The sequence below is a fragment of the Corythoichthys intestinalis genome, chromosome 13 (assembly GCF_030265065.1).
Source record: "Corythoichthys intestinalis isolate RoL2023-P3 chromosome 13, ASM3026506v1, whole genome shotgun sequence".
Lineage (NCBI taxonomy): Eukaryota > Metazoa > Chordata > Actinopteri > Syngnathiformes > Syngnathidae > Corythoichthys > Corythoichthys intestinalis.
In genome coordinates this window covers 50590999-50604582 of record NC_080407.1, presented here as the reverse complement: position 1 = coordinate 50604582, position 13584 = coordinate 50590999, and the positions used below count along the sequence as shown (strand labels likewise).

Sequence of the window (13584 nt, the reverse complement as noted above, 5' to 3'; positions counted from 1 at the left end):
CTGGGTACTAAATCACAGAGATGATTTGTGTACACTCTACCCCTTTCTATCACTCAACTTATAGACTCCCCCACCCTCTTGCCCCTCTTTTCCTGGTCAACAGGCCCCCCACATGGTGTCAACCGGAAATACATTTAGCTGACGATAGCACCAACATATTAGTAGTTAGTGTAGTTAGGCGTTCAATGTATTTCTTGTTGTTGTTTGTGTTTCTTCTCTTTCTTCTGTTGTGTTTCTTTTCTTTTGTTCCCCCATAACCCCTTCCTGTTCGCTGTTTTGTCATAATAAATTAGGTATGTTGAATGATCACAAAGGGAGTATGTCAGACTGTCAATGTGAAACATTAAAACTGTTCAGACTATCCGGGCACTTAGACTTCCATTTTCCATGTCAAACAGCTGAACAGGACAGGCTTAATAAAAAAAAAAAAAAAAAAAAATTAAAATTAAAAATAAAAATTATGACAGTCTTATGGCAGTCAACCTCTGCTGCCACCTGCGGTCAACACTGTTGTCGTCCAACATGCCTCCTAGCATGCATTGCAGCATTACAGATGTAAATAACAATCAAAGTTCAAATTCTGTGCAAATTATTTCTTCAGTTACTGTTCCAGTTGTTTCAATCATTGCTAGTTATGGTATTTGGCAACAGAAATAGAAATTAGAAATGGGGGGTAGGTTTTAATAAGTAAATGCTTCATCTTACTCCTTTTTGGACACAATGAATACATTCTGATCTTGTTTATTATTATCATTATTATTGTCTTAACTATTGTTTCTGTTATCTCGAGAATATCATTGGTTCTGTCTGATTTTTTTTTTTTTCGTTTGTTTTGTCTATTTTTATTTTTTTCTCATGTCCAAATAAAGCATTCATTCATTCATTCATTCATTCAACACTTTATTTGACAGTGGTGCCATGAGACTGTCATAAGACAATAATAATTATGATATGACAGTGTCATGAGCATTAATAAATGCTTATAAAAGATGTATTTTAGTGTCATCTGGTAAATGATCTCACTTTTGAATGGATGTAAACGATCCGAGCTGGACATAAATGGAGTTAGTGACATAATTTGCCGGATGACACTGAATGACATCTGTCATAAGTATTCAGTAACGCCCATGGTAGTGACACGTGCTTATTATAACGGTCTTATGATAGTCTTATGACACCGCTGTCAAATAAAGTCTTACCTATTAACCCAAGTAAATCAACATATCAGCTGCACTGGACTACAAGCCACAGGATTCAAAATGAAGGGAAAAAGTAGCGGCTTATAGTCCGAAAATTACGGACTCAAGGGTCCCATTGATACTCATCGCGCCCAGTTCGCATTAGTTCCGCCACTGCAACAATGTATTTTTTTATATTCTTTAACTTTATACTGCTCTTGTCATCATCATATTTGAAAAACAGCCAAATCAATGTCTTCCAGTAGGATATCGGACATTTCTTTTTTAATTAATAGGAATGTGACATGAGAATAATGCATCTATCAGCAAAAGTGCACAAAAAACTAGGAGGGGCTTTCTAGTAGCAGTGGTGAGGGTTAAGGTTTGCCAGAAGACCGAATGGTCAGAGCTCCTTCTGGTGGTGAGCGGATGCACAGCAAGTGAAATCATGAATGACGTTCTTCCACACCAACCCGTGTGTCAAGCAGATCATTTCCCAAAATGTATTAGCTGACGGGTGTCATTGTCCCAAGTCCGCTTTGATGTGTTTTTTTTTTTTCCCTCCGATGCGGAGCGAGAGAATAAGAGAAGATTGAAGTGTTGCAATGTGGGACTAGAGGATAAAAAAAAAAAAAAAAAAAGACAACAGTTTGTTCCTCATCTAAGAGAAGCACAACCCAGGCGACTTGTAATCCCCGATGTGACTTTACAAGCCGGAGATTCAACATCCAAGTGACAGAACTGGGCCAGTTGCTTTTTAGCCAGCTTCTGAGGAGACAGGCCCCCGAACTCGCTTCTATTTCTCACCTTCTGAACATCACCAGGCTCAATTGCATAACATTTCCACTCGTATCTTGCACTAGTGCTGCAACGATTATTCGCTTAACCCGAGTATTCGATTAGAAAAAAATATTCAAATTAAATTTTGTTGCTTCCAGTATTCGTTTAATGAAAGTGGTGTTGTAATGGTTTATTTTGAAAGTGTTTACATTTAGTTTCATTGAATAGGGTGGATACACTGCAGTCTGGTCTGCTTCATTTCACATGGCTGAATCCAACTACTCCCTGTTAAGACCAACGTAAGCTAAGTTTTTGTTTGAGCTAATGTTTTTTAATGCATTCCTAATTTAGTTTATAGGTATATTGGGCCATTTTTGTGGGAATAGAGTCTGAACAATTTGTCAAGAGCCCTGTAAAAAAAAAAAATATTAGCATTTTATAGCATTTAAGCTAGCGGACGTTTGCTATGTAAGTTGTTATTTTGTTGTACATCGATCCTCATTTTTTTTTTTTGTTCCTTATCCGATTACTCGATTATTCGAACTAACTAGTTCATCGATTAATCGACTACTAAAATAATCGATAGTTGCAGCCCTATTTTGCACAGTAACAACTAGTAATCTGATCATTTATCTCAGCGATGTTTGCATTAAAAACGGTCAGTAATAAAGGAAAACACGGACGATGTGACTTGGTTAAGTTCAAATTATTATGTATGTTATCTGTGTGTTATGTGGACGCAAAATTTAAAATGCTAAAATACGTTTTTGACACCCAATTAATCTAGAAAGTCTGCACAACCCTGTTTTTTAAACCTCTTTTATATCTTGATGAGGTCTGTATCGCTTTTTAAATTTGAGGAGGGTGGCGGGAACCGTCACACAAAAAAAACTACAAATGTGCTAACTACTTGACAGAATATGTCACTTATCCCTTTCCCCATTCATTTTTAAAAAAATAGCCTGGCTTTTACTCACTGTCAACACTGACGAGTTTGCTACACTAAGCCACACGGTTGCTAACCGTCGTATGCTATTGTTTAGCCACAACTGGATTCATTACCTGATTACTATTCAACCTTCACATAGCCGTGGAAACAGAAATGTTGTTTGAACCATCTTCAGGCGACAAGGAGATCATGATTTTACAACACTGTGTGGGTGTGCGCTGGTCCTCATGGGAAATGCATAGTGTACAAGATTGACTGCGCAAGATTGACGCACCAACTCTCGCAATCAGTTCTCCCGGACAAATGGCGGGATGCTCTGTCCCAACACAAGGAACACCGCAGAACACACGATATCCAACTGATAACATGACTGACAAGACTCCAAGAGCCCCTTTGACACTGAGGACCAAAATCCCACGCGTTCACTCCGGTGTTAACCCTTTTTACTGACTCCATTCTGACTGGTTTAAAGAAGGTTCACCGAAAACAGCTTGACAATTTATTTGTCGACAATGGTCAAAAACAAGGTAAAAAACAGACAACAGAGAGGCAATGTTAAATTCAAGGTCTGCAAAACAATGTCCCGAGTTGTTATCTAAATGTTCAATCTTTTGAAAGCTGCGGTGGAGTGGGCCGGGCCGAAGGCGTGTCTGGGTGTTGGCTTGGGATCCTCCTTCTGTGGCAGGTTTGGGCGTCAAGTTCATGCATCATCTTTCATGGTTGGGAAGTGGTTGCCACGGCAACTGAGGCATGTCGAAGGCGCCGCGCTATCTACATGTTACCTTGGCATGGCGAGGGCGCGCCGACCCCACCGTAGAGATTCTGACGTCCTCTCCTTCGCTTATCAGGCTAGGGCTGATAAGCCGGTCAACTTCACTGTGTCAAATGGCATGGACTAACGTCTCCTTAATGCTTTACTATAATGAATATTTTAGACTAATGCAAACAGTTATATGGTGTGCGCGAGAAAGGCAACTATTCCCTTCACTCCCGAATCCTCCTGTCCAATCCACAAACAGACAATAATCCGAAACGCATCCCTCTTCCTGCCCACAGACCGCCCCGTGAGAGCCTTCAAAAGACTGAATGTTTAACTAATCGTGGTCATTTTTCTTGGGAACCTTTTGTTGACATGTGATATAGGGGTGTGAAAATATCGGAATGGTGATATATTGTGATACTTTGTATCCCAAAAGGTTATCGATATGCTCCTGCCAAGAATCGAGATTTTGTTATAAAAAGGTGTCAATGTATAAAAACAAACAAAAAAAAATTTTTTTTAATGAAGATTTACCCACAGCCATCTCCTCAGTGCATTTGCCTGACATGCAGCCCCATATCATCAAGGACTGATGTCTTCTTCAGGCAATTATCTTTGTAAATCTCACTGGAATGGCAACAAACAAAAGTTCCAGCATCATCTTCTTGTCAAGAGTCAAGAATCTGCATTGGTCAAGGTGATGATGCTGGAACTTTTGTTTGTTTGACGCCTATGGCTGTCAGTGGCAGTCAATGCCAGCCAATTAGGTCATTCTGGGCCATTTAAAGTCTGACTGGAACAGCACCAAACAAAATTCCAGCATCATCACCTTGTCAAGAGTCAAGAATCTGCATTGGACTGGGACCTCTGCATCCCAGTTTAAATTCTTCTAGTGATAAACTAATTCCAATTCACACTAAAAGCTTGTTTTTCTGTTTAATTAGTGGTTTGTAGAATATCCTAGAACTATTTCCTGAACAATGTATTGATAATCGTTGTATCGCCATATCGTCAGATCATCGTTATCGTGAGCTTTGTATCGCAAATCGTATCGTGAGGTACCAGGAGGTTCCCACTCCTAGTGTGGTAGGCTGACCTTGCCTCCCCGCCTGAGTGTTTCTGTTTCGCCTGCCATTTTAATCGCTGTCGAGCTGAATAAACTTGTTTTCGGTGAGCCTTTTTTAAACGTTTCAAAATTGAGTCAGTACAAAGGGTTAAGGCAAAGGTGAACGCGCAGCGTTTGGCCTTCTGGCTGGATTGTCGGTATCTTGCTGGCCCGGGTCGTTGGAGCTTCGCCAGCGCGAGTCTAGCGGTTTGGCTGGCTAGATTCCGGCGGTCTGGCGAGAACACTTTATTTGACAGTGGCATCATACGACTGTCATAAAACCAAATGAAATGCTGTGAGGCTTTGAACCAATTAGCTGCAAAGCTTAATTGCTTCAAGAAGCTTCATTTGCCCATCAATGCACCCTTGGGGGAGACAGTTAAGCTCTGCAGCTACCTGCTGTCAACACTGTTGTTGTCCAGCATGCCTCCTAGCATGCATTGCTGCACTACACATGTAAATAACAATCAAAATTAATGTTCTGTACTAATTATTTCTTCAGTTGCTGTTCCAATTGTTTCATTAATTGCTAGTTATGGTATTTGGTAACACTTTACTTGACAGTGGTGCCATAAGACTGTCATTAGCCAATCATAATTTAGTATTTTCCGGCGAATTATCTCACTTTTGAATGGATGTAAAAGATCCAAGCTGGACATAAATGGAGTTAGTGACATAATTTGCCAGATGACACTTCATAACATCTGTCTTAAGCATTCAGTAATGCCCATGATAGTGTCATGTCATAATTATGACAGTCTTATGATGCTGCTATCAAATAAAGTGTTACCTCTTAACACAAATAAATCAACAAATAGGCAAGGACAATAATTCGCAGGATTCAAAATGAAGGAAAAAGGTAGTTGTGTGTAGTCCGAAAATTACGGTACACAGTTTTGATGTGTTGTCATTTTGTCATATTACACAAGATCTGATAGATATTAGTACATGCATATTTTTTATATATGCGTAATTATCTTTCCCATGTAGCGTATCCTGGCAATGCTGTCAAAACAGGAAATGGACTTAATAGTATGTCTTTTTTCCCCCCTTTTCTAGGAAGCCGCCGACACAACAACCGTTTTATTAAATATCTTGATGTTACTGCATTGAATAATTGCCTTTCAAACTGAACATGGGCTCATTTTAGTCATTTCCAAACAAATTCAACAATAAAGTGGCTATATAGTGGCGCATTTGTGCCAGTGCTGAACACAAACACACGCACACCCCAATCACAAGTCCCAGTGTCAAAGTTTTGCTAACTCTTGTCTCTCTTACTAACAAAATAATCTATATTTGTTCCAGTTTTGATTCTTTTCATGGTGCTTTGGTTTGGCCTCTCTAGTTTTGATTTCTACTAACTAACACTGTGTCATCCACGGAATGTCAACCATTCTACTTAACCTACAACGTAACATACTAACAAATGTAGTGTTATCCTTTTTTCCCTTTTTTTGATTTTGTTTTTATAGATATGCGCAAAACAATACAGTGGTATGAACAAGTATCTGAACCTTTTGGAATTTCTCACATTTCTGCATAAAATTACTATTAAATGTGATCAGATCTTTGTCAAAATCACACAGATGAAAAAAACAGTGTCTGCTTTAACTAAAAACCACCTAAACATTTATAAGTTTTCATATTTTCATGAGGATAGGATGCAAACAATGACAGAAGGGGATAAATAAGCAAGTGAACCATCTGCCTGAAGAGACTTAAAGAGCAACTGCCCTGCCCACTATAAAACACACACCTGGTAAGAATTGTCTTGATGAGAAGCATTTTCTGATGTGCATCATAGCTTAGTATCAAGACCTGTCTGAAGACCTGAGACCAAGGATTTTTTATTTGTATAAATCTGGAAAAGGATACAAAACCATCTCTAAAAGTCTGGATGTTCATCAATCGACAGTCAAACAAGCTGTCTACAAATGAAGAGAGTTTGGCACTGTTGCTTGCCTCCCAAGGAGTGGCCGTCCACCAAAGATGACGCCAAGCGTTCAGCGCAGAATACTCAGAGAGGTAAAAAGGGACCTTAGAGTGTCTGCTAAAGACTTACAGAAATCACTGGCACAGTCCAATATCTCTGTGCACACATCGATTATGTGTAAAACTATGGCCAAGAATGGTGTTAATGAGATGACTCCATGGAGGAAGCCACTGCTGTCTAAAAAAAAAAAAAGTTTTTTGTTTAATGTTCGCAAAAAGGCACTTGGACACTCCACAGAAGTTTTGGCAAAATATTTTGCAGTAGGGCCGAGAACCAAATGTGGTATTTGCCGTGTGGCTTTTTTTTTTTTTTTTTGTTATGTGGCAAAATAAATTTTGGTTTGTGCCATTTTTTGGGGGGTTAAATCATAGCTACACATTTTTCTGCAATTTAATTTGAATGAAAAATTTGGACATACATAGCCGTCAATGGCATAGCCTGACTTGATTGCCAGGTGAATGTCAATGTGCTGTAATGCTAAGTGTATGGTCATAAATCAAAGCCACACGTTTTTCGTCTGTTTAATATGAATGGGAAATTTGGACGTGCATAGCCGTCAATGGCATGGATGTGCATGGCCAACAAACCAAAATCCATTTTGCCACATGGCAAAAAAATTCCGCATGGCAAAATAAAATTTGCTACACTGCAAAAAAAAAAAAAAAAAAAAACGCCACATGGCAAAGAAAAAATGCCATGTGGCAAAATCCATTTTGCAGCACGGCAAAAAAATGTCACATGGCAAAATTAATATTGCCACATGTCAAAAAAAAATGCCACATAGCAAAATCAATTTTGCCACATGGCAAAATAAATTTTGCTACATTGCAAAAAAAAAAAAAAAAAGCCAAATGGCAAAGACAAAAATGCCACATGGCAAAATCCATTTTGCCGCATGGCAAAAAAATGTCACATGGCAAAATCAATACTGCCACATGTAAAAAAAAAAAAAATGCCACATGGCAAAATCCATTTTGTCACATGGAAAATAACAATTTTCGTTCTGGCTGTCTCTCATATTTTGTGGACTGATGAAACCAAATTTAAATTGTTGTTCATGTGCGGAGTAAAAATGGAACAGCTCACCAACATCAACACCTCATCCCCACCGTTAAGCATGGTGGCGGGAGCATCATGATTTGGGGCTGTTTTGCTTCCTCAGGGCCTGGACAACTTGCAATAATTAATGGACAAAGGAATTCAAAAGTTAATCAGGATGTTTCGCAGGAAAACCTGAGGACGTTTGTCAGACAATTGAAGCTAAAAAGAGCATAGATGCCACAACAAGACAATGATCCAAAACACTGAAGTAAATCAACTTCAGAATGGGTTCAGAAGAAGAAAATACGCATTCTGGAGTGGCCAAGTCAAAGTTCAGACTTGAACCCCATTGAGATACTGTGGCATGACCTAAAGACAGCGATGTATGCCCGACATTCCTAGAATCTGACTGAACTACAGCAGTTTTCTAGAGAAGAATGAGCCAAGATTAGTCCTGATCGATGTGCCAGACTGATCTGCAGCTACAGGAAGTTTCTGGTTGAAGTTATTGCTGGTTGACTTATTTTTCCCCCTTCTGTCATTGTTTGCGTATTATCCTCATGAAAATATGAAAACCGATAAATGTTTGGGTGGTTTTAGCTAAAGCAGACAGTTTTTTCATCTGTGTGATTTTGACACATCAGATCACATTTGATGGAGATTTTATGCAGGAATGTGGGAAATTCTAAAAGGTTCAGATGCTTTTTCATACCACTGTAGCTGTTCAATTTCTTTATTTCTTGATTTGGATTATTTATCTTAGTTGGGAACTCAATGCGTTCTTTGACATTTTTTACAGTACTGTAGGGAACTTTTTGAGAGGAGATGGCTTTTCTTCAATCTCCAATTTTTGGGGGGCGGGGCTTCAAGTGTGTTCTCCTGAGTTTAAGGTTATTTTTTTTCCCCCTTACCCCCCTCCCTGTTTTCTCCCGAAGCACGCAGGCATCGGACACGCTATGGTAAACAAAACTGCATTATATGGTAGTTACCATTCTTCCTGTCTTCTAGTTTGGTTTGTCCTTCTGGGTTTTTTTCTTAGTTCTGTTTGCTTTTCTACGTTCAATCCGCCATCAGGTAGCTGCCAAACTCCGCCTATTTTTAATATTTTGATACATGTTTCAATTTTTTTTCCCCCCACATCCAGTTCTTCCTTTTTTAAAATTGTCATTCAAAGAGGTCTATAAAAAACAAAGATTTTCTGGACTTTTTTTTTTTTTTTTTTTTTCAACCCCCCCTCTCCTATCCCTATGAAGAAATAAAGAATTCTAGTCCAACATTTCTCAATTCAGCTTTAGAATAGTGCTTATTTGTGGGTTTTTTACTTTACCCTCCCTGATTTTTATTTTTATTATTATTTTTTTTTTTAAATGATTGAAAAACTAACATTAGCACTTGTGCATGACACCCTTTTTTTCCTCAAAATACCAGATTACATTAAGTATATATGTATATGTATATATCCTGGCTAACATATATACATGCATATATCAATTGTTCTAATCTAATCAATACGGCCACACGACACGTTAGCCGCAACCCTCCCTCCCTGTGCTGTTTTTATTTCTGTTCCTTTTGTTTGGTGAGATTAACAAACTAAAACCAATAACGACCTCGCACAGAGAAACAAAAGGAGGGGGGTTCGAGGCTCGGGAACAGAGAGAAAGGACTGACCCCCCAGATTATTGTTGATAAATCAAGCCAATGTAAGTAAAGGTATAGGAAAATGACAATTTGGCAAGAGACGGTCATGTCCTTCTCCTCCTGGCTTTCTCGTCCCCCGCCCTTCTCCAAATAATCTGAGTTAATCTGTGTCATTGTTCCCATCCTGTTTTCTCTATGCATGCGTCTCCGTAGTGTGTACATCCTCACTAAATTCATCAGTGATTCTTCCCATCCTCTCATGTTGACGGGTATCTCGAGCATGGCTTGTGCACCATTTTTCCTAACTTGAATGGATTCTTTTACGGTTTTAATCCAACACTTTCAGTCCAAACTGAACTAAGAATCCTTTAGCTGTTTTCTTGACTAATTCCTAAAAGATTTACCCAAAATGTCCTCACACAAAAAACTACTAATCTTAATTGCAAATTTACTAACTTTTGTGTCTGATTTCCCCTTACTTACCACAGTACTAACCAGTTGTGTTCACAACCAAGTAAACCCTTAACCCGCCCTTGCACTTTGGACCTTTACTAACCCACATGTGCTAACACATACGCACATTCGAAACGATAAACTGCCAGACATCTATTGAACCTCATTTGTCAATCTCTTTACGTTTTAATAATATGGATATGATTTTTATGACGTGCAACATTCCTATATGTTTGAATTTCCCTACAGGCTGACGACAAAGGTACGTTCATCTTTTGAAATGCGTTAATAGCGTACCAAATGTAACACCTCACCTTTGCTCATTAGTATTCATGACGTTAGCAACTGTTGCTAGGGGGGCCAAACTCGCATTTTTCACTCATGCAGATGCATGTAAATAGTGCACGAACGAGGTGTTTACATAAGCGGATTTTAAGGGGGTCCAGGCCCCCCGGTGGCCAAAAAGTGTCATTGCATGTAATTGACTTTCCTATATATATATATATATTTTGTAAGGCAATAAAACTGAGACAAAAATGAATTAAATGAACAAAAAAAAAAAAATTTTAATGGGTCAAAAAATTTTTTCGAACAGATCATGTGACTAACACCTTAGAGGGTCATTTGCTTTGCATATAATTTTCATTAAAAATAATAAATATAACTTTTTGAGGGATTGAATGATTGAGACACAAATGTCCTTCCCTTATTAGGCCCGAACACAAAAAGTATTGCTTCAATCAGGGAAAACTTTTTCAATGAAAAATTCAGGGTTCAAATGCAAATTTTTCAATCTCAAATATTTTTCTTTTTCTATGATTAAAAGATTTTTTTTTTTTGATTGAAGTGATTCTTCTTTTTTCTTCTTATTTTTTGATTGAATAATAAAGACAAAAATGTCCTAGACAAAATGTAGCCCAAATGCAAATGAACATTACATTACTCAAAACAAACAAACAAAAAAATCAAAAATAGCTTTCACATGCATTTTTTTTTTAGTTTTTTGAGTTTCTATTTTATTTTTACATTCACTTTTTTTTTTTTTTTTAATTGAAGGGATTTTTTTTTGGGTTGAAAATATATATTTTGATTGAAGCAACTTTTTTTTTTTTTTTTTAATTAAAATGGTGACAGAGGTAACTACATTGGCACGACACCAGCGGGTGAACAATATACTGGATGTAATGGGTTACATGTAGTATGGGGGGGGGGGGGGGTGAGATCTGCAGGGTGGAAGGCATCATAAATACTCTGAAATATCAACAAATCTTAGCTGCCTCTTACATTCCTAACCATAAAAAGGGAGAAATTCTGCAGGAGGATGGTGCTCCATCGCATATTTCAATCTCTACCTCAAAGTTCCTAAAGGCAAAGAAGATGAAGATCCTCCAGGACTGGCCATCCCAGTCACCAGACATGAACAGGATGACAGAGGAAGAATGGAAGACGAAACCCAAGAATGTTGATGAACTCTGGAAGGCATGCAAGACTGTTTTCTTTGATGTTCCTGATGACTTGATCAATAAATTGTAGGAATCCTTGCCGAAGCCCATGGAAGTCATACAAAATATTAAATTTTGATCTCACAGCACCACTACTTACTCCTCTTATGTTATGTAACACATTTTTGTATTTGAAGTACATTTTTTGTTCAATTTTCACACTACTTTCTGTAGGCGACAAAACTTTTGTCTTGCCCAAATTTGACCTTTATGTCTTCATAAAATGATATATTCTTCAGTGAAACAAATATATTTTTGTACGTTTAACATCATTTGGGTGGGTCTTAGCTTTCATATGAGCCATTTCTGAAACCATTTGAATCATTAAAAGTCAGGTTATTAACAATTGTTTCTACAAAATGGGAAAGCGATAAGACTTTTGTCAGGGACTGTATAAGTCACACTTTTGTATAAGTCGCAGGCCCAGCCAAACTATGAAAAAAGTGCAAAAAAACATCCAGAAAATTAGGTAGTCCCCAATGAAAGCTCAAGGACTCCAGAAATCCGAGAATATTTACTGTTGTTACCCTTCTCTTTTCAATTTTCAATTTAAAACAATCATTAATCCATTGTGACCTGCTGATGACAGTGATGCACAGTTTTCGAGATGTTTCAGCCACGAGATCAGTTTGTGTCTCTAAAACAGCTGGTAAAAATATAAAATGTCCGGAATTCACCCTAATCAAGACATGCGTTGCACATGGCACGATATAGCATTTTTACTGAATGTTGATTACATTTTGTTGGGCGGATTGAATTTTCCTCCTCCTAAGAAGCCCTCCATAGGTGTCTGGCAGTTTATCAACTACAAACAAAACACTGCAAAAATGCGCACCCGAAAGGCAAATGTTTACAAGCTCAAATCTTCACTGCGGGCTTCAAAAAGCCTCGTAGGTGGGGGGAGAAAAGAAAATGGCCCCTGGTCCCCGCCCGCACAGCAGACATAAAAATGAGTTGCTCTGTTTTGAAAGGAAGTAGTACTACGACAACAACAACAACAACAAATGTGACCTGTAGAGTGCAGTAACAAAGAAAAACAGAATAGTAATAACCGTAATTATACATAATATGGAAACAAGTTGTTCTGCAAACTGTGAATATTAATAGTCATAATTATACAGAAACAAGTTCAGCAAACTGAACCATGTAAGAAGGTTTTTTAGCACATTTCTTTGGCAGTTTTTGCAGTGTCTGCAAAAAAAAAAAAACAACAACCCAAAACATGCAACCATGTGTGAAAGACACTATAAATATTAAAAGAAATAAGCTGTTTCCTTATATGAACGAGAGATGCATTTTTCAACAAGAGTAATGGAGGAATATAACTGCACTCGAAAGGAAAGCGCCCATTTTTCACCCCAAAAGCCAGCATGTAGCAGGGCTAAAACTAGCCAGTCACTCAACTGTATGTCCTCTATTTTTTTGTCTTCATTGCTCTAATTTCTCCTTCGTCTATTCCCTTTATCCGCTCTGCCGCCATTCCTGTTGCCAGGTAACCATCTCGGTGGACGGCATCCTGACCACCACCGGCTACACTCAGGAGGATTACACCATGCTCGGCTCTGACGACTTCTTCTACATCGGCGGGAGCCCCAACACCGCCGACCTGCCGGGCTCGCCCGTCAGCAACAACTTCATGGGCTGCCTCAAAGACGTAAGTTGCGCATTCGGTGTCAGGCGGTTTGACACTGTGTACATCCCTCGTTTTTCATGGTTAATGGGGATTAGAACTTGCCACGATAAGTGAAAAACCGCGAAGTGGCGCTTTGCGTTCAATGTATTTGTTCAGATTTAGCATTGGAAAGTGATACATATAAAATGGTATAAAAAGTATCTGAACCTTTTGGAATATCTCAATTTTCTGCAACCTCCCCCCCAAATGTAATAATATTTTTGTCAAAATCACACAGATGAAAAAAAAAGTATCTTCTTTCACTAAAACCACCCAAACACTTATACATTTTCATATTTTAATGAGGATAGCATGCAAACAATGACAGAAGAGGAAAAAAAATAAGTGACCCATATAATTAAATATTTGGTGCCCCACCCCGTTTGGCAGCAATAACTTCAACCAGACGCTTCCTATAGCTGCAGATCAGTCTGGCACATCTATCAGGACTAAACTTGGCCCATTCTTCTCCACAAAACTGCTGTAGTTCAGTCAGATTACTGGGAT

At 38.4% G+C, this 13584-nt stretch overlaps 1 protein-coding gene across 2 annotated transcripts in view; it reads left to right on the top strand.

Moving 5' to 3' along the window:
• LOC130928636 (neurexin-2-like) overlaps positions 1-13584 on the top strand; it is a 774303-nt gene that overhangs the window by 421270 nt on the left and 339449 nt on the right. For both annotated transcript variants that reach the window (XM_057855357.1, XM_057855358.1), the window contains 2 exons: positions 8745-8768; positions 12898-13059. In XM_057855357.1, the coding sequence (XP_057711340.1) occupies positions 8745-8768; positions 12898-13059 (186 nt within the window). The remainder of the gene's footprint in view (positions 1-8744; positions 8769-12897; positions 13060-13584) is intronic.